Source organism: Felis catus, chromosome B3 (genome assembly GCF_018350175.1).
Source record: "Felis catus isolate Fca126 chromosome B3, F.catus_Fca126_mat1.0, whole genome shotgun sequence".
Lineage (NCBI taxonomy): Eukaryota > Metazoa > Chordata > Mammalia > Carnivora > Felidae > Felis > Felis catus.
The window spans coordinates 47,048,933-47,070,427 of NC_058373.1; the positions used below are offsets into that span (position 1 = coordinate 47,048,933).

General features: G+C 44.5%; 1 protein-coding gene across 4 annotated transcripts in view; it reads right to left on the reverse strand.

Annotated features, from left to right (window-relative positions):
• The window catches only part of CGNL1 (cingulin like 1), a 158,821-nt gene that overhangs the window by 66,392 nt on the left and 70,934 nt on the right, over nt 1-21,495 (reverse strand). For all 4 annotated transcript variants that reach the window (XM_023255301.2, XM_023255302.2, XM_023255300.2 and 1 more), the window contains exon 8: nt 15,676-15,888. In XM_023255301.2, the coding sequence (XP_023111069.1) occupies nt 15,676-15,888 (213 nt within the window). The remainder of the gene's footprint in view (nt 1-15,675; nt 15,889-21,495) is intronic.

Sequence of the window (21,495 nt, forward strand, 5' to 3'; positions counted from 1 at the left end):
AATCAGCCACAGAGCTCACCACCTGCCAGCCACGTTTTCTCCCCAGTTCAGCAGCGGGAAGTTCACGGTACACAGCACACGTGTCTGCTTCTGCCTTGAAGGGTCACTAAGACAGATACGGGAAAGGGCAGCAGGTTGGGGCTATAAGGGAAACTGGTCATAACAGGATGGGTAGAAGGAAGCCAAGCAGGTAGGGGAGGTGCCTGGCATCCTGGAGTCTCAGAAACCAAGTACGAAAGAGGCAGTGGGAATCTTCTTCTCACACAAGATGACAGGCTGATAGACATGGAAGAAAAATGCCTGACCAGGCAGAAAGGACCCTCCCTACAGATCAGAAAGCGCGTGGGCTTCAAACAGCATGCTGTTCCTTTGGGCTTGGCATGGGCTGGACTCAAGTTCACAATCATATTTATAAACCAAACTGGCTTAAAAGACTTCCCCATACAGACTCTGTAGGATGACCCCAGTGCCTGTTTTCCAGAGCTTCTTAATGCCCAGGCTCTTGCTCCAAAGCCATGAAGAATTCAGTGCCTTCCAAGTAACTGTGCAGGCATCAGAGCCTTCCCTGCACAGTTGTCTAGCCAACACTTTCCCTGGTGCAGAAGAGACATCTTTAGGCTCTTGGGCAATTCAAGGATGGAAAAGACAGAAAGTTTTCACATCCTTCCATGCCACGTCTGCCCGAATACTTTCAGATCCATCTCAATGCCACCTCTTCTGGGCTCTGTCATTTATTTGCTTGACTTTATCCCCAGTCTTGTTCCAAAAAGTCTCTGAAGCACATCCAGCCCTTTTTTCTAACTATAAGTGGACTCAGAGTTTTCCTAAATCCAGAGACAGCCAGTATTTCTTCTCTCTGGACCACACACTTGAGAAACATGTGCAGAAATTTAACAAATAAAAAGAAAGAAAATGAAGAGAAGTGTTAAAAGGAGAAATATGTGCACTTGGCCATATTTTCCGCTTCGTCTTTAAGTCCCCAAGGATAAGGCCCATCGCGACTTTGGAATTTCCTAGGAAAGGAACTGATCTCTCCCCTGTCCCTTCTCCCACCCAACTCCTACTCACCACTGACAAAACAACATTACCGTATTCATTACTGCAAAATCTACTGCAATCACCCTGTGGAACGAACACCTTGCCCTTGATTTTGTCTCTCATGAAACCAACCTAACAATGCTGGCTCAAACAAGTTCTGTTCCCTGGTGACCACTGGGGCAGGCAGAGTTTTCCATTATATCTGCCTCTGACTTGTGCTCACACACATTTCCAGAATCTTAACATGTGGCCACCACACGTCACATGACTTAATCTGTAGTTCAAAACTCGCTAAACCACATCTAATCACTGTAAAGGCCATCTACTATTCTAACGGTTCTCTATTGCCATCCATCTGCCACCAACAATATGCCTAAATCCATTTATGTCTGTTTAGCACCTCAAATATAGAAAGCAGTCAAAAATATTTGTTGGATAAATACATGAACACACACACCAATCTATTAACTGCCTAGGGTAAGACTTTGGAGGATACAAGGAAAATGGCTATCACTGAAGTCTCAGGAGAGAACCCAAAAATGTCCCATGCTGCAGCTTATGAAGTTCCCTCCATCTGGAATGCCCTTTCCCACCCCTAAGTCACCTCACTAACTCTCACTGCTCCCAAGACTCAACCACACCTCATTCCCTCTTAAGGAATTCCATTCCCTGGCCCGCCTACTCGAAGCAAAGTGATCCTTTCTGTGTTTCTGCTTTAAATGCTGGATGCCATCACTTCACACGATGTTCCACGAGCTGAGTGAATAAACAGCTATTGTCAAAGCAAAACAGTAAATGCTCTAGGAGGGGCAAAGGCTCTGGGGATCTCAAAGACAAGGGCCAGCAGCCGCTGGACCATACAAAGAGGGCATATGAGCTCAGTCCTGAGGACAGCAGGGTTCTTACTGGCAGAGACAGGGGTGCAGTGGTGGGAAGGACACTGGAGACAGACAGCTAACATGAACAGAGACAGAGGAAAGATGGCAGGGGGACACAGGAAAAGTCCAGGAGGAGGACACAGGAAAGCAAGTCAGAAAAGACAGACTGAGGCCAGAATATGTACAATTCTGGGAGACAGACTCTGTTAGTATTATTTTCCCAACTGAGAGAAGAGGATTCTGGGGATTACAGATGTGGTTTGCCAAAGTATTCAGTCACTGCTCACCAACTACGCTTAAGTCACACAGCAGTCATCTGTGTAAAAGGAAAAGAAGATATACACACATGCACGCATGCACACACACACGTATGTATACACACACACATATACTTATATACATAGATTCCAATTTCTCAACAACAACACATGTTAGGGGTAGGAGGGCCGCCCTGTGCATTATAGCATATTTAACAGCATCCTTGGCCTCTACCCACTGGATGCCAGTAGCCCTGCCCCAGTTGTGACAACTAAAAACATTTCCAGACATTGTCAAACGTCCCCCAGGGCAAGTGGGCAGAATCACTCCTAGTTAAGAACCACCAACACAGATTACCTCCCAAACGGGGAAGGAGTTACAAGGATTTGGAAAAGGAGAAAAATTGAGGGTATTTTGGTGGTTGGTGCATAGAAATTGAATTTTTTTTTGAAAAAATCATATGCAATATCACTCTACAAAATAAAATACAATACTCCAAAAAAGGATCTCCCTGCCAGGAAGCACCATCTACTATGTCTACTGTGCCACACTGGCTTCCAGATTAAAGGAGACTGCATAGCAAAGGCCCAGAGGCAGAAAGCATGGAGTGGGAATGGAAACACATTTCTGTTTAGTGTCTCTGGTGCTGGGTTCATCATGGACAACAGTGAGGACCGGGGTTGAAAGGCAGGAGAGAGGCAGCATGCGCAGGACTCTGTAATGGAGGAAAGCCATGGGGGATGGGAGAGGGGCAGTCGTCAATTGGCCCACCTGCAGCAGGAGGGTGTGGTGTGGAAGGGCCAAATCCCGGAAACAGGAAGAGTGCTGCTGAAATCACCCAGGTTAAGATAACAAGGCCTGAAGTAGGGCAGTATCCACGGGAAAGGAGATGAGCCAACAGAACTGATAGCAAGGGCACAGAAGCCACAGACCAGGCAGCAGATGGAAGGGAAGGGACAAGGCAGAGACAGAGACCCCAGTAACAAAAAGTGAACATTCATCACTGAACTCAAGGGTTCCTCTTGGCCCACCTAGGAGAGGCACAGATCGGTATCCCACCTCATTGTACGTGGGATAAACTCAAAAGGTCTGAAAGGTTTTATATGCTATTTTTAAAGAGCTTTTCTCTCACCCCATCGCCCTACTTGTCCCCAAAGGCAATCACCATTTATGGCTTTGCATCCTTCCTGAGACTGTCTACATGTATTCATTTATCGTTTGTTTTTATTAATACAAATGGTATCCATTTACAATAAAGGCAATAAAAAACAAGGACCAGGAAACTTCTATAAAGTCCATAGCAGAGCCTGATTTAGAACCCTGACTTCTCCTTAAGCTGTTACTCTGTTTCACCTTTGTACATTCTGATTCGTTTACACGGAGCCTACTTATTGAGCACTCTGCAAGCTATCAGAGATACAAAGAATAAGATGGTCCATCCTTCAAGATGAAGAGAATGACGTTATCACCTAACACGAACAGCCCAGCGAAACAAAAACTAGACCAGCGTGTGAGAGGATGCTGTAGTTCTGCTGGAGTCAGCAGTTATCAAGAAATGCGACATAGAAGACATGGCTTAGTCAAACTGCAATATTAGTTATTTATTACTGCATTCCAACTTGTCCCCAAACTTAGCAGCCTCAAATAACACTAACCATTAATTATCTCAGAGTTTCTGAAGGTAAGAGTGACTTAGTTGGGTAGTTCTGGCTCAGGGTCTCTGATGAAACTGTAGTTAACATGCCAGCCATGACTGCAGTCATCTGAAGACTTGAGTGGGGCCAGAGGATCCAGTTACAAGATGGGGTGGTCACATAACTGTTGACAGGAGACCTAGGTCCCTCACCACAAGAGACTTTCCACAGGCTGCCCATAGGCCCTCACAACAGCTGGCTTCCCCCAGAGCAAGTGATTCAAGAGGAAGCAAGGAAGAAGCTACAGTGTCTCTTATGACCCAGCCTTGGAAGTCATACTCTACCATTTCCTCCTGGTCACCCACATTAGCCCTATTCAACATGAGAAAGGACTATGAAGCATCAAGAATATCAGGAAGCATAGATCACTGGGGGCCATTTCAGAGGCTGACTACTAAAATTGCCTTACCTATCCTCATTTGCCTTGACATTGTACATATTCCTTTTTCTTTTTTAATTTTTTTTTACATTTATTTATTTTTGACAGAGAGATATGGAGTGTGAGCAGGGGAGGGACAGAGAGGGCGGGAGACATAGAATCCGAAGCAGGCTCCAGCCTCCAAGCTGTAAGCACAGAGCCTGAGGCGGGGCTCGAACTCACGAACCACGAGATCATGACCTGAGCCAAAGTCAGATGCTTAACCAACTAAGCCATCCAGGCACCCCAACGATGTACATGTTTCTGTTTCCACACTGCTTCTTATCTAATGGACTTAGAGCTTATGACATGTTCCATTTTCTGCTTCACGTGATCAAATAATAGTGCCAAATTTTTCCACCAAGTAGAAATCTACTTAATGATCTTGGCAAGTCTTTAGAAAAATATTCATCAGAGTTTAGAGGGTCAGAGAGAGTATAAAGGACCTGAGAGAGTATAACACAGATTAAGCAGGATTTCTGGTAATAAAATTAAAGTGGTTTTCCCTTTCAGATGTGAACGATTTAACTATTTGCAATGTTCTACTGGCTGTGATGGTGCCTGGCTATTTAAAATAGGCCTCTCTCATTACACTGACCAGTTCTGTGGGCTGACTGTAGCCACACCTGGACATGTGTCTGGTTACTGGCCCTCAGTGAGTGACTACTACCCCTGCCCTGCTCACACACCTGACCTCTGGGTGGTGTCCATGGATGGTTCAGAGATCTCAGAACACGCATTCCATTCAGGGAGACAGACAAGCACTCCACTTGGTTATTCTCACTACTTCTGTAAATGCATACATTTCTAGCATTGAGACATTAGAACAACCATATTAGACAAGAAACAAATGAAACATTCCTCCTACAAACCTCACCACCAACATAGTAAACTTTCCCCTTCATCCTTGGTCCCTATTTACCCTCATCCACTTGTTCCTCAGCACAGTTTACAAATTTAGGCAACCAGCACTTGGCAAAGAGCAAAAATCTCACCAACAAAATGGGGCCCTCCGTGACCCTACTCCCTTCCCTTTCTGCCCTTCAGCAGAGAGAGGGGCAGGTAATAATACCATTAAAAATGGAATTGGACCGGGGCGTCTGGGTGGCGCAGTCGGTTAAGCGTCCGACTTCAGCCAGGTCACGATCTCGCGGTCCGTGAGTTCGAGCCCCGCATCAGGCTCTGGGCTGATGGCTTGGAGCCTGGAGCCTGTTTCCGATTCTGTGTCTCCCTCTCTCTCTGCCCCTCCCCCGTTCATGCTCTGTCTCTCTCTGTCCCCAAAATAAATAAACGTTGAAAAAAAAAATTAAAAAAAAAAAATGGAATTGGATTGCTAACAAGACCTCAGACAGTCTGTGCTTGCATCGTAAGTGGAAGCATGAACAAACTATCCAGGGCATTCCATCTCACTTGTAAAGACCAGAGCAGACTTTTCTACAGAGATAATCTGCTTGTGTCTCTGTGCGTGTGTCTTTCTCTGCCTCTGGCTCCCTCCGCCCCCCTCCCCCCCACCGGCCCTCTCTCTCACGCACATACGCACACTAAAAGTCTCTCATGGGGAGCCTCAGTGGCCCAGTCGGTTAAACATCCGACTCTTGGTTTCAGCTCAGGATGTGATCTCACAGTTCAGGAGTTCAAGTCCCGTGCTGGTTCTGTGCGGACAGCATGGAGCCTGCTTGGGATTCTCTCTCTCTCTCTCTCTCTCTCTCTCTGCCCGCCCCCCCCACCCTCAAAAATAAATAAATATATTTTTTAAAAGTCTTTCATGATTTCCATGGCTCTTAGGAAAAAGAACAAAAGCCCCAGGCGCACAAGCCTGCAAGAGCCAGTCCCTGCTTTCCTCTTTACTTCCTCTCACACCAGACTTCCCCTTGCCCTGCAGAGCCCAACAACACTGACCTTCACTCCACATCTTGCATAGACCACGCTCCCTCCTGCCACCAAGCCCTTTGCACATGCTCTATCCTCCTCCTGGAATATTCTTTGAGTTTTTTCTTTAATATAGTTAATTCTCATTCATCCTTCAGATGTCCACCATTTTCCTCAAGGAAGCATCCCCCCTCCTCTATTTCAAAGCACTTATCACAAGTGAATTACACATTTATACATGTGATTAACTGAATAAGGTCTGTCTCCCCCATTTTGTCCATTTTCTTTCCACAACCCAGCATAGACAGTGCCTGGCATAATGGAATGCTCCGTAGATAGTTGCTTAATTAACTAATGACTATGAGTAAAGTAGTTATTGATGGAGATTCCACAAACTGTATCAGCAACCCATTCCCAGTGGTTAGGAATTGATGCTAACGTCAAATCTCCTGAATCATTTAAGCCTCACCCTCTGGTCATTCCTCAGTACAGATGGGAAACAGATGGAAGCTCTCCTCTCCTCCCAACCGACTCAAAGCCTGTGTCAGGCAAGGCAGGGACAGCATGGTTTGTAGACCAGGCTGTTCTGTTGCTCTTCCTGAGGCCAGGACAAGAGTTTTTCCTTCCCCCCCATTTCTCTTCACACTGAATGTGAATTCGCTATGATTTTCTGGGTCATCGGAATGCTCTGGGTGTCCTGAAAGCTTTCCTTTCCCCACCCCTCCCTTTGGAGCTGCAGGAAAAGGCCCTCCTGTTCAACCACACTCATGAAGCTACACAGTCCAATCATTAAAACCTGGCCAATGTCCTACCTATCCCATGTGAATAATCTTCTTAATGTGATTCGGCATCAGTTCACCCTCCTGCACCATGATGCTCTCCGCAGAAGAGCAGCAGCCAAAGCCACTCAGGACAGCAGACCCAAATGAGAGCTCTGTTAATGCTGTGGTCCGAACTGGGAAAAGCAGAGGTCCTCCTTGTAAATATTTTATTTTATGGGGTCCTACCCTCTGGAAATCTTAACTGTAAGTGGAACCTAATTGGCTCTTCAAATAAATGAAATCTATTTTAACTCATCTCCCAGGTCAACATTCTTTCTTTGCCTTGCACTTAGGGTATTTAAACTGTCCAGGATTTCCAACTGTTAACTCTGAGTTTACTAAAAGGAGTCTAGTACAATGACACTAGGTTCAAGGGGTGCTAAAGTCCAGAAACTTCTAGAGAGGTCCTAGGAAAACAAGTATCTTTTTAGTTTCTAAATCTTAAGTATTTGGTATGTAAAAGACACTCAGGGTGTCAAGGTACAGAAGGGATGTGATCTTTCTCTCCTGAATTTTGCCATCTAAGGAAAAGCGGTCAGCCTTTCCTGATCTCCCACCCTGCGTGTGCCTCAACCACAGCACCATAACTTTATCATCTTCTTATTTGCATGTCTTTCCAGGACTCATAAAAGATCTTTAAAGCTAGAAACCATGGCGTGCCCACCTTTGTATCCTCAGTGTCCAGCACTGGTCAAACACACTCAAACATGTGATGAAAAAGGAATGGCTGTGTGTGAGACCCTTACTCTTTCTTCTACAAAACACAGCAAGTCAATTTGGCAGCTGAGTGAAAGCACCAGGAGGCAAGTACAGAGATGTCCTGTTTGTGTTCACCACGGCTCCCTAAGAGGCGTTATCAGGACCCATGCAACTGGGATCAGAGTCCCAGCAGGGAGGGGGCATGTCTAGGGCTTAAATGGTGGGTCCAAAACAAACATCCTAGGACACCACACCATGCCTCCTATTCAGCTACTTTTTAATCAATACAGAATGCAAAAGAGCAATGAAATTATTAAAAGAGTCATTTCTGGAGGGAAAAAAAAAACTAGTGAGAAAAAAATGTAGGAGACCTTGTTTAACCTTGAATCTTTGCATTTGACTTTTGCCGATGGAAACTTCTGTGCCCCTCTGGACGCACTTGAGTCGGTGGAAAAGAGATACTTCCCTTTACCTGAGCACCTGCCTGCCACCCTGCCATGTCCCCCGTTCTCAACAGCCGTCATCCAGGGTAAGCCGATTATGTGAAGTTAGAAAGTTGGGGAAATAAGGATTTTTTCCAGGTTCCCTCACTACCCTCGCTCCCGTGGAGAAAACAGAAATGAGATTTTTCACTGAATTAGCCCTATCTTTAGGGGAGGCAATTCCATTGATCCTGAGATTAGCACTGATTTTACCATCTGACCCTCTGGTGACCTTTTGCTTTTAAAGGAACCAGTCACAGATCAGTAGGAAAGAGAGAGGGAAAATCTAGAAGTGACACAAGAAAGGGGCACTGAAGCACATCTCCATTTTTATAAGACGAGTGACATTTCCAAATTGTTCGGTGAAACATAAACATAGAGCCATAATTTGAGGACACTTTTGAGGGGGAAAGAAAGCTTCACCATTCTGAATTTGAATACAATTTATAGAAGCGTTACAGGATATAAAATGTATTAGAAAGAATTTACACCATACAGAGCAAAACAAGATGAAAGCACAGAGACTTGTATGTATATGTATATATACCTATATATGTGTGTGTGTGTGTGTGTGTGTGTGTGTGTGTGTGTGTGTGTGTATGTGTGTGTAATGCAAAAACAAGCTGCTTCTAGAAGTTTCTCAAATACATCATCCATTAAGCCAAATGCAACACTCTTCCAACGTGCTTTCCTGTTACTAGACTTGGCCGCTTCTCATCCTGTCTCTGAGCCTGCGTCCTCCCGCTCTTCTACCCTATGCTCCTGTTTTCTTGTCTTGGAGCCATCACGACCCTCCGGGAGTGGCCTCCACCCTCGTGAACTGGCTCACCACCCCACCCAACAGGGCCGCCCTGCCTCTCACCAACCGCCTTCCTCCAGAAGCCCCACCTGGAACTTCCCCATCCCCAGCAAGGCCTCAGCACCTGAGGCAATACCTTGGGCTTAGCCCTATCTCTTCTTTGTCCCTCACCCCAATCATGGCACTCATGTGGGGACTCTCCTGCCAGTCCTGCCTCTCTGGCCACTGCCTCCTTGACCCCGCAGCTCCATCCTCCTATTTCTAACCTTTCTTCCAACTGCTAACTCCCCTACCTGCAGGTCACCGCTATGAAAGCATGTCCCTGCTATGCAAGCATGTCCCTATTAGGTCTCTGTGACAAACATCAAGTGCTCCCTCATCAATGAAAAACCACTCATGTGTCACGGCATTACGATATTTAATGAGTCCTCGTATCCCTCTTCACCTCACCTTATCTTGTCTTTTTCTGTTCTTAAAAAAAATTATCATGAAAAATTTTAAACATTAGCAAAAGTAGAGTGTGTAGCATAATGAACGCTCACTTATCCATCATGCAGCTTTAATACTTATCAACACATGGTTAATCTGGTTTTATCCACACCCCCAATCACTTTCTCCCCCAACTGGATTATTTTAAAGCAAATTCTAGATAGCTTACCATTTCACCTATAAATACTTCAGTAAGTTTCTTTAAAATGTAAAAGACTCTTGGGGTGCCTGGGTGGCTCAGTTGGTTAAGTGTCCAACTCTTGGTTTCAGCTCAGGTCGTGATATTATGGTTCATGAGTTCAAGCCCGGCATCAGGCTCTCTGCACTGACAGTGCAGAGCCTGCTTGGGATTCTCTCTCTCCACTCTCTACCTGCCCCTACCCTGCTCATGCTCTCTCTCTCAAAATAAATAAACTTAATTTTTTTTTTTAAATAAAAGACTCTTAAAAATGGGTCAGCTATTGGGGCACCTGGGTGGTTCAGTCGGATGGGTGTCTGACTCTTGATTTTGGCTCAAGTTTTATCTCATGGTCTGTGGGACTGAGCCCCACATCGGGCTCTACACTGACAGTGGAGAGCCTGCTTGGGGTTCTCTCTCTCTCTCTCTCTCTCTCTCCAAATAAACAAATAGATGATAAACTTTTAAAAATAACACTATCATCACTCCTAACACTTTTGCATACTCTATTTCTTAATATCACTAAATATACAGATGATGTTTAAGTGTCCCCAATCATTTCAAATATATTTTGTTTTTTGCAGTTCATTTGTTTGAACTGGGATCCAAACATGGTCCATGTGTTGGACCCAGGTCTCTGCCTCTCAAAAGTCTCTGTTAATCTGTAACCATCCTATCTTCTATTGCCCTACAAGGCTCCAGCCCAGAGCCACATCTCTCTTCCCTACTTACAAGATGCTGAATATGCCGGACCCCGCACCACCCATGTCCTCGGCCTCAAACACCGCTGGCTTCCCCTTCACATCACCCCTGCCCCCAGCGCGAGCCACCTCCCACAGCACTTAGCCACACTTCGCCTGGGGCATTTACTCTTTCCCTCTCTGTAGTCAGCTTCAATATTACTTCTCTCCCCTCCAATCTTCTGGAAGGTACACTTCTCTGATTTATCTTCGTAACTTTCACCATACCTTGCACTTGACAATGGTTCAGTAAGTAAACTTATAAATGTTGTATTTACATATAATACAAATGGAGACGTGAAGGATGGCAAGAGTCTCACGTATCTCCATTCTCCTTCCACTTCCCCTCATTCACTCATCTAAGACATATTTGTTGCTTAACTGCTGTGTGTTGAGGCCTTGAGGTGGCCTAATGGCCCAGAAGTCATGTTACACAATACAAAAGTAAAAGTGGCTCTTTGAACACCCTCAAAATACCTGTATCTTTTAGACACAAATCAGTCCTTCGAAGATCAACATTAACATTATGAAACTGCTCTCAACAGACAAGATCTGGTCATTTTCACAAGAAACAATTTAAATTCATAAATTAGACCCTAAAATAATCTAATATGCCTCAGGACTGTCAGGACTCAAAGGCCATCTCTCTTTTGTCTATTCCTGTCCTCCAAAACAATGTATTGAACACCTATTAAATGCCACACACTGGGGATGCCTAGCGGAAAATGATGACAGTCTTGAGTATGAAAGAGAAAAAAAAACCTAGAACAAGATTTCCAGCATTCACCAGTCCCTAGAAACTGTAAGGTCCAAGAAGCAACCAGGGAACTCCTTGGAGGAGCTAGAAATCTGAAAACACTAAACTGTTTGCACCTGTCTTTTGCACAAGGAGTTGAAGATGGAAAGGGGTACGGATGAAAAAGAGGAGCTATCGGCTTCATTTTTCCACCAGACAGTGGTCATTCACATCCCCACTGACTGTCCATTTCCTCACTTAGATTCTAGCAACTGCCACAAACCCAAGTAGAGACAGAACATTTCGCTTTCAAAACCAGAAAGAGTATAAAAGGACATAGCACAAAGAAGTAGCTATGAAATACAGTGTCAAAGTCCTTAAGGGTCCTTTGGAAGAATGTTTGATAGAAATAACCCCCTTTTCTAACAGACGTCAAGTTCCATTTCTCAATGGGAAGGGAACTCAAGTAGCTCACCTAATGACCCAAACCACCACTGCTTGGAGGGGAAGGTACACTTCATTTTGCTGCACAAGGAAACACCACAAAACCACAGCACTCAGGGCTCAGGTCATCATCTCACAGTTTGCGGGTTCAAGCCCCGCATCAGGCTCCAGGCTAATGTGCAGGGCCTGCTTGGGATTCTCTCTGCCTCTCCCCTGCTGATGCTCTCTCTCTTGCTCTCAAAATTAATTAACTTTAAAGAATTAAAAACAAAAAAACAAAAAGCAAGCACTCATGAATTCTCATCTGGTAAGCAATCATTCTGTTCTTAAAAAAGGTGTAGCTGCTTGGGTCTACCAAGACCACTCTTGCAGAGTGTCTATCTGGAATACCTGTAAAATGTTCTTAATACAACTTGGTGGTTTTCACCAAATGTTCTAGTAATTTAAAACTTCTTGCACTCAAGCTCAGGCCAGGATGAAATATTTGTTATTTGACAACAATAAAATAGCGCTTTAGGGGTTTTGGGCCCTGGGGCAGTGACAAAAATTAGAAAAACTGATGGCAGGAAGTTGGGCTGCCTCCTAAGACTTACCAAGGAAATAAACTTTTTAATGCAATGCAGTTCCTCAAAGAAATGTCAGTTTTTAGTCACAGTGGTGGATAAGTCCTTCCTCTGGGACAGCAAAAGGCTAAATGCTAATGCACACATTTAAGAAACAAGATACCAAATTAAAGTGTTGTATTTAAGTCACTTAAGTGTCTGCTCTATTTCAGTTCAGGTCATGATCTCACAGTTCTTGCGATCGAGGCCTGTGTCAGGCTCTGAGCTGACAGCACACGGCCCACTTGAGATTCTCTATCTGCCCCTCCCTCCCTCTCTTACAAAATAAATAAAATAAACTTTAAAAAATTATATTTAATTCACTCTCCTCCAAGTAGTTAATACAATAACCTTAAAATTCTATTATAGAATACTCACATGAAAATAATGTAACAAAAAGGCAGCATCTGTCTGCTAAACTGACTTTATTTTTTCCATTAGATATGATTCAGTCACATTTGTTCAGCAACCACCTTCAGAAGCACAAGCTAAACAAGAGACAAAAACGCATTCATGATGCCCTTTAGGAAACTGCAGGGAAACGTAAAGGCAACGTACAGAAATTCAGAGTAACAGAGTTTCCTAAAAGACCTCCATCACCATCGCAGAAAAGCCAAGAGTAACTACACAACAGGGACTGAAAACCCAGTTATGAGGGGAATTTGTCGTCTACTTCCTTTCACTCATCAGATTACGCAGATATAACTGTGTGCCAGACACTGTGCTAAACTCAAGAGACAAAGGTCACACGTTGGCAGCCTGCAGATGAGCTCAGTTTGGTCGATACCATTCTTTTCTTGCTAATTTAAAAGTCGGAAGATCTCACATCAACATCCAGATATCTGAATTCTTTAAAAAAAAAAATTGAGAGATGACAACATGGGGCGGGATTCCTTTACTGACAATTTTCAACCGCAGTAAAGAAGCAACGAACTCTACGGCAAAGGGCACACTTACCAGTTTGCCACAGTCTCCACCGTGTCCTACTGTCCCCCCAACAACACACCCAGAAGTCCACTCATTCATGTCCTTGCCTGGGCCCTGAGGTACTTAAGTTTTCCACTCCTACTCCAGGAAGAAAAAGGAGGGATAAAAATGTCCCCTGTGTTTCTTTAAGAAGCTTAGAGTCTAACGAAGTCGCAGACATGATGAGTTACAACATGGTATCATAGAAACTACAGAAGATGAATAACTAGGGAGCAAAAGAAACCCTAAGAAAGGTGCAATTAACCCCACAAAGGGGAGTGGAAGTATCCAGTCACCATCACAGGGGAGAGGAAATTTGGGGAGGGTCTTGAAGGATTCTCAAGGGGGTAGTCTGGCAGAAAAGTGGACGAAGGTCAGCTCCCATGTACAGAAAGGTGAAAGGACTAAGAGAACATGGAGTTTTGTGGAAACGGGGTTAGGTAGAATAAGGGCTTCTATCACCTACCACGATAACAACTTGGAACTTAAATGTAGCAATGGGGAGCCAAGAGAGCCTTTAAGCACAGGCTGACATGATCAAATTTGTCCTTTCAGGGGAAGATTCTGAGAGCACTGTAGAATATGACCTTGGGACAAAGAACCTTGCTGGCACACACCCCTTTGGATGCTGAGGTGCATCCCTTTTTGGTTAGTTTCCTGCTGCTTAGAAACCCTACATTCTCTGCCAATGATACATGTCTTGGTTAACTCACTTGTTATTTCTTTCACAAACCCATATGGGTCAACCAAGTTACCCTTCTTAAATTGGAATAATTAAAATGCTGTACTTGGGGCACCTGGGTGGCTCAGTCAGTTGAGCATCCAACTTCAGCTCAGGTCATGATCTCGCAGTTCATAAATTCAAGCCCCACATCGGGCTCGCTGCTATCATCATACAGCCTGCTTCAGATCATCTGTTCCCCTGTCTCTATGCCCCTCCCCCACTTGTCCTCACTGAAAAATAAAACATTTTAAAAAATGCTGTACATTAACATACAATACTGACCTTTGAAAGAGTCAAAATGCAACAGACTACGTCTCTACAGATGACCTTGATGTCATACAACAAAAATGTCCTCTTTCACCTACATGTTTCCCTTCCCCACTTGCACTATCTGTGAGAGGACCTACAAGCTTCTAATAACATATCCTGCATCTGATACGTGGCACAAATTTAACTTTCCTTATATTCAGATCACCATGCATATGCCCAAAACACCATCCTCAACTACCCTTCAATGAATAAACATATTAACTCGAGCTTTGATGAAAGGTCTGAACCTGATAAAGACATGTGGGTTCAAAGGAGAATCCTCTTACTCAGTAGCCTACTAGCACACCCCCCACGAAACAACAGCACAGAAAAGCTAAGAAAAAGGACACCAGGCTGCTGCGCAGAAAGAAAATCAGATGGAACAGACACATGCCCTCAAAGCAACGAAAATTATATCAGTTTCCATTTTCTCCTTCAAACTAAACCTAATCTCCAAAAAAAAAACAAAAAAACAAAAAAACCTAAGGCAAATCAATGAGAAGCTCTTTAAAAACTATCTCAGTTATAACAACCCCAAACACACTATTTCCCAGACCTTTTATTGTTATAACAAACAAAACCATCTTTCACTTCTTGTCATTTGCAATTACCATGCCATAATTGAAAATCAGTGAATCACTATGGAGCTTAGGGGAGGGGGGGGGGGCCTACAAGCTCAGAGCTGTCGCCATAATCATCACAGAATAAACCAACAGTATTTGGAAAGAACCAAAGAGTTCTTTCCTCATCCTCTTTAACCTGTGCATCACAGAGACTCTAAAAAACTTTATACTCTGTAATTCCCCTCATTCCCTAAAGATGGCATGATATTTCAAAGCATTTTCCCCTTCAAAACGTTGCTTTTTCTCTTCTTCAACAGCCAAGATGAGGCCTGCACCAGAAGACCTCAACATAATTTACAACCTATGTTGTAGGAGCCAAGAATTCAATTAAGAGAAAAATTATCTCACAAGGGTCCGGGCAATTCAGCCAATTAGCCCTGGTGGAACTCTGCTAAGAAAAGAACCCAAACCATTTAACAAAAGGCTTCACAAGTCAAAAGGAACAGGCTAAGGCAGGGGCAGGGGTCAGGATTCCAGAAATCTGGGTCTGGTCTGCAATCCTGTCGCAAAGCCACCCAATGCCCTCGGCCTCCAACCCTTAGGCACACCTGGAGGGGCCCCGCCGTGTGCTCTGCAAGGGGCTCAGTTCCCTCACGGGCCTCCAAATCTCACCTCAAATAAAAGCATTATCCAGGTCCTTAACAATTTTTAAATTTATAGACTCAAAATGGTCAACAGCAACAGGGCTGAGCTCATTATTTGTGATCAAGCTCTATTTCCACAATCTGATGAAACTGAGTTTCACTCTGTAGTGAAAAGAAAAACAACTAGCACTGGCGTGAGCAAGGCGGTCTCGCCCCTTCGGCTGTCCCCGCGCCACACCCTCACTCTCTTGCCCCGGGCCATCACTCTCTTGCCCCGGGCCAACATGCCCTGGAGTCTGACCAGACCTGGCTCAGCAGACTCACCTTGGTGGCCTCTTCTACACTCTCCCTCAGGGCCTGCAGCTCAGCATCGTACTGCTCCTTCAGCTTGTCCATCTCCAGGTCGTGGCTGGAAACCTCTTCCTTCAGGGCTCCCTTCAGGGCGGTGAGTTCACGCTCCCGCTTTCTCAAGAGGTCTTCCTGCTCCTCTTTGGCGATGAGCAGATCCTGAAGATCCTGTTTTGCCTGTAAGAGTTCCTAGAGACAGAAGCATGAACAGGGAGGTGAGGATTAAACATCTTTGCTGAATGGCCCTACGTGTCCCCTCCAGTTGGGTGGCCCACACGAACAGCCATCCTCTCAACCTGTCCTCTGACTCTCTCCTCACCATAGTACACACCGGTTTAGACCATCTCCTCCTCATCCCTTTCACTCCTCTGACGCCATCATTCCCCTAGATTTGTTTGCCTTCGTTTTGAGATTTGATTTGAAGAAGAAAAAGGGAAACTGATTTCATTTTCATTGCTTTGAGGGGGCAGGTGTGTCTTTTCCATCTCACCTCCTTTCTGTGCAATGAATGGTCTGTTGCCCTCACAAAGGGCTCACGTGTGCTGTTGTTTCACCGGGGGACGTGTCCACTGTGTGGGCTCACTTAACTTCACGCACCCCGTGGGGCCCTGCGTGTGGTCAAACCCTTCGTTCACAGCCCTGGTACTGGGAGGACTCTGCCCAGTCTCCTGTCGCACTAGGGCAAGGCACGCACTCCCATTTTCTCCTCATTCACTGCCAAGAGTTCCTGAGAAAAGTCACAAAACTGGGGCAACACGTTCCACTACAAATCGCATTACCTAAACCCAAGCGTGTCCTGCCAAAAGTTCGCATTCCTTGTACTTCACCATCTTTGTCTCAGACCTACTCGGCGATCCTCAAGTTCAGGACACTCCTCTCCTGCAGACGCCCCCACGTCACACTGGCGGGACCGGGATGCGGCTACCTCGGCGGCCCCTCCACCCCGGCTCTTCTCCGCACACCCAGCCCCCTCCCACCCGCAGCCACTTCCCACACCACGAGCTGCCCCTTGCCAGCCTGCTCCAGGCCTTTCCTCCATCAGTGATCTGTTTCTCTGTCACATTGTCCTTTTCTCTTTCCTTGAGTCTGTATTCTTTCCCTCAGGGCACAAGAATCCACTGGGTCAAAAAGCAACAACAACAACAACAACAAGCTTTGCCACTAAATTTTTATAAAGTGTAATTTCTGTCCACTGTGCTTCTTGACCACTTAGTCACTCTTTAATCTCTAGCTACATGGCCTTGGATCCTACTGTACTAAGACTGTCCCCTCCAAGGTCATAGTGACCTCTTAGTCAACAAGTCCAGGCTTCTCCCCAGTCCTCACTTTTCTCCACCAACCCTTCTTTGATCCTCCCAACCTCTCTTTAAAATTCTCTTTTGCCCTGCAGTTCAAAGACAGTACTTGCCTGTTTTCTTCCCTCAGGCTGCTTTTTCTATGACAATCTTCCCTGGCTTTTCTCTCCCTCTTCCCAAAAGCTAAGATGATCCCCAAGAATGCAACTTCGCATTCTTTATTCTTTTTTGGCAAGCTCATAGGTTGGGTTTTTTTTTTTTCCCAACTATTCATTCTAAGTAAGTAACTCTCAAACCTTTACCTCCCAACTCTTATCTGAGTTCAGACCTGCACTTCCAGTGACCTGCCAGACACATCCATCTGGATGTCCCACGGGCACCTAAGATTCAGTAGGTTTATATTTTTCAGCGAATTCATCATGTTCCTTCCTTTCCTCCTCCTTTGTTCATTATTCTTTTAAATGGCACCACCTGCTCGGGAGCTTAGAAGCATCCTTGACCTCTCTTGTCCTTGTCCTTCACAACCAAAATGTTAGGTCTGTAACATCCTAGAGATCCTTTCCCTCGCCTCCCTGGTTTAGGCTCTCCTGCCACCCAACTACTCACTGCATCCAGTTGCTCACCTGTGGCCCCTATGACGTGATCCTCTGTCTCAAGCGCCCTTCTTCCCTCTCAACCCCACCTGCCTCTGCCTTTCAGAAAACCCCTGAAGACTCAGAGCAGGATCTCCTGCAAGAAGTCTTCCTTGAATCCCCTTCCTGATACCCATCTCACTCTAGCGGTGTGTCTCAGAGCACTTAATGCTTTTACCTTGCAGTCCACAGAGATTATTTTCTTTCCTCCCCTGTTAGACTGTCAGCCCCTTGAAAGAAGGATATAGATCTGACTGTATTTTTGGTGCACAGATCAATGATATTGGGAACGTGTCTGTTCTGAGTAGAAATAAATTCACACATGCAGCAGGGCAGAAGTCTGGAGATGTAAGAATTCTAAACTGGTCTATTTTTTCACTGGTGGCTTCTGAGTAAGTACACATCCTGTTCTCTTGGAATTCCTGGGGAATCAGAGGAATGGCTGCCACCTGTGGAGCTGAGGACTTGGCGATGATAAACTACTTTCCATTCAAGAAGTATGTCGTTGATGAGGGGATGAAAATATGACTGACAATGGAATCTCTTAGCCTTTTCTCTGGCACATGCACATGCATTGAACCAGTCCCAGGGTAGAGCCACATGGCACAGACCAAGACTCAGCCCTTCAAAATTCTCGCTAGCAGGCACTGAGAAGCTCAGAAGAAAGGTCCAGAGATTCATCCAGGTAAATAAGGCAATTCTGGTTCTTCCAAAGCACCAAGCACAGAACACATATGCAAATCTTATGAAAATATACCCCATCCTGACACGCACCAAAGGGGACATCCTGGTGCCGATGCTGCCGGCCCCTTCTTAAGGGGTATCAGAACCCCCCCCCCAATCACTGCTGTGACTGGCCACCCCATCAGGTCTTCCTGGGCTTTCTGCCAGCCTCTAACAGACATTGTGGTTCTAACTCCACTTCCTCCTCTTACTCTCACACATTTCTCAATTGTTTTGATGATAAGGCAGTTCCTCTTCCCACACTTATCTTTCCCAGGATGTATCTGGGCTTTGCGTTGCCTGGTGTGCCCTGCCACCAATGCATGTCAAGAAGCTAGGTTTCTATGGTCCATTTTACACCGATGCGCCATTATCTGCGGTCGTGGCTTTGCTTAAGTGGCCTGTGTTGTACAAATCCAATCAGATTACACCTCACCCTATCACTTAGCAGCACTTGAGGTTTTCCAGGGTAGAGGCCAAAAAACCACGAGAGATTTCAGAAACTTTACCCCATCGCCTCGGTATCCTCATTTCCAATTATATCAAGCCAAAGAAAGCAGAAAAAGTATATAAATTTCAAAACGTAAGTAAATACCCATCAGAGGTGACCATGCCTCTCTAGAGATACCAATCAGAAAACAAAGGAAAGCTTTGCCCAATCAGAATCAGCACTTTCAAAATTCATATGCATTCAGGCTAGGTGCAGATAACAAAGTTTCCAGGAGATAAAAGCCTAGTGAGTATGAATGTATGTGAGCAGGGAGAGGCGACAGATGTGATTGTGCTTGGTACATAGTATATAACAGGAACTGTGGTAAGGATTTCCAAAAATCCTAAGAGATGAATATTCAAGGCGATTAATATTATTCTTATTCATAGATGGAAAAAAAAAACAAAACAAACCCTGGAGCTTTGAGACACTAACATGCTTACATTCACACAGCTTAGAGGTGGAAGATTAGAACACAGACTGGATACCAATGCCCCTTCTCTTAATCACACGGCCTCTGCAAGCCTGACCACAAATCTACACACTCAAGAGGGGCTGAGGAGAAAACACTCACCCTGTGCTCAGTCTCTCAGCTGCAAATGGAATAGAACACTGGGTATGGCTGAAGTGCCTGTAAGGAAGTCCACCTCTTTAAAGAAAAGACACATGCCCGGGGCACCCGGGTGGCTCAGTCGGTTAGGTGTCCGACTTCAGCTCTGGTCATGATCTCACGGTTCATGAGTCGGAGCCCAGTGTCGGGCTGTGTGCTGACAAGCTCAGAGCCTGGAGCCTGCTTTGGATTCTGTGTCTCCCTTTCTCTCTGCCCCCAACACCAACTCACGCTCTGTCTCTATTTCTCTCAAAAATAAACATTAACAAAAATTAAAAAAGAAAACAGACATGCCCAGAACCAGAAAAGAAAAAAAGCTGAAAGAAAAAGAGAAGCCCACTCTGGGACCTAGCTGTTAGCAGCAGCAACAAGTGGCTGTCTGGAAAGCAGACATTCCAGAATATCCACAGCAGCAACTTACTTTCCATAGAAAGCCTCACTCCATACACCACCTATTGACAGGTATTCCAGGTCAACCTGAGAAAAATGCTGATCTCTTCTGTATAAATGTTTCCCAGAAGTTCAGCAGGGGTCCCCATCGCTGGCCCACACTCACTGAAAGGATACGTAAGGGTTTTGTATCAAAACTGTAGCTGATAGGAATTATGTAAATTTTGTTCTCAGAAGAACAGCCTAGAGAGCACATCACAGCTGATGAAAACCATGATTCCTTTTTAGTACTTTTTGATTAAAATGTGTGTAATAATTCAGTAATATCCTGCAAGTTTAGAACTATTTAGAGACCTCATTTCTGAGCACAGTCTATCCTCGGATCAATATAATTTCAATACCAGAGTATTTCAAGTACCTGCTCTTGGCAAATGCCAGGGATAAAACATTACCAGATTCTGTTGGAGTGAGGCCCATCTGTCAGCACTGTAGGCTCCCATCAAAGATGATGGTTGGTAATTAGAAAACTCCACTGTCATGCACTTAGAGAGAAGTCTCACGTTCACCCCTTTCCCCCAGAATGGAGGGAAATGCATTCACAGACAAAGAAGTGGCTGAAAACTTGTCCCATAATCATTTTTGTAACCTGAATTTTTTTTTAGAAAGTTCAGAACCATCAATTGTTTAAGAATAACAAAGTCATCTTATTTTTGGTCAGTTATATGGCTTATCCTAAGCAAATTGTATTTTTTACTATTTCTTTCTTTCTATCTTCTTTTTAGCCATTTTATTCTCTCCTAATGTTGCTTTACTGATTTTGTATTGGTGCCCAGTATTATTTAACAAAATGTGAAGTATTAGAAGAGATTTCATTAAAAATCTTATGGATTGTGGCAAGCCTCACAAAATAAAAAGCCTTCAAACTTTTTAAAACATTTAAAAGCAGAAGTGTTTAAGGTGCATTGTGTTTAAGAGCCTGTTCTAAGCTAAATGCCATGGAAAACTTGGCCATAACTATAATCTGTTATTGGATTCCCCCAAGCCACTTTTCATTAAGATATGAAGAATAAATTGAACGTGACAAAGAGATAGGGTCTATTTTATTAGTCGTATAGAAACCATAGATCAGGTTTTAAATGTTGCTGACAAGTAATAGGAACTTGATTAAAACAGTGAGGATGAATTTCCAGAGGAGAGACCCACTTTGGCACAGAGAAGCTAACTGTACCCCAACTAATCCTGCAGAAAGACAGCAGATTACAGTCCTCCTTTTACAGGAAGAGGCAAATAATGAGAAAGCCAGCAACACTGGGAACATCTGTAAGAGCAGATGTGCTCTGTTTCCTTTCTGTGTCTCTCATTACCAACCTGAAAACACATCACCAAAACTGAGGTTCATATGCTTATCCTAGTTACCACTGTAAATAAGTCACTAAACTATTTGATTAATTAAATCATATTCATTAATATACACTCAGTACACTGTGCTTAAAGAGGCAAAGAAGCACGTGGCTCAAATCAGAATTATCCCCTTTTCTTAAAAAGGTGACAATTCTAAAAAGATTTAAAAACTGAAATTTATTCCTTTGCTCTGTTGCTTAGTGAGTGCTAGGCAAGAAATGGGGAAGGAAGCAAAGCCAACATGTCTTTGAATTA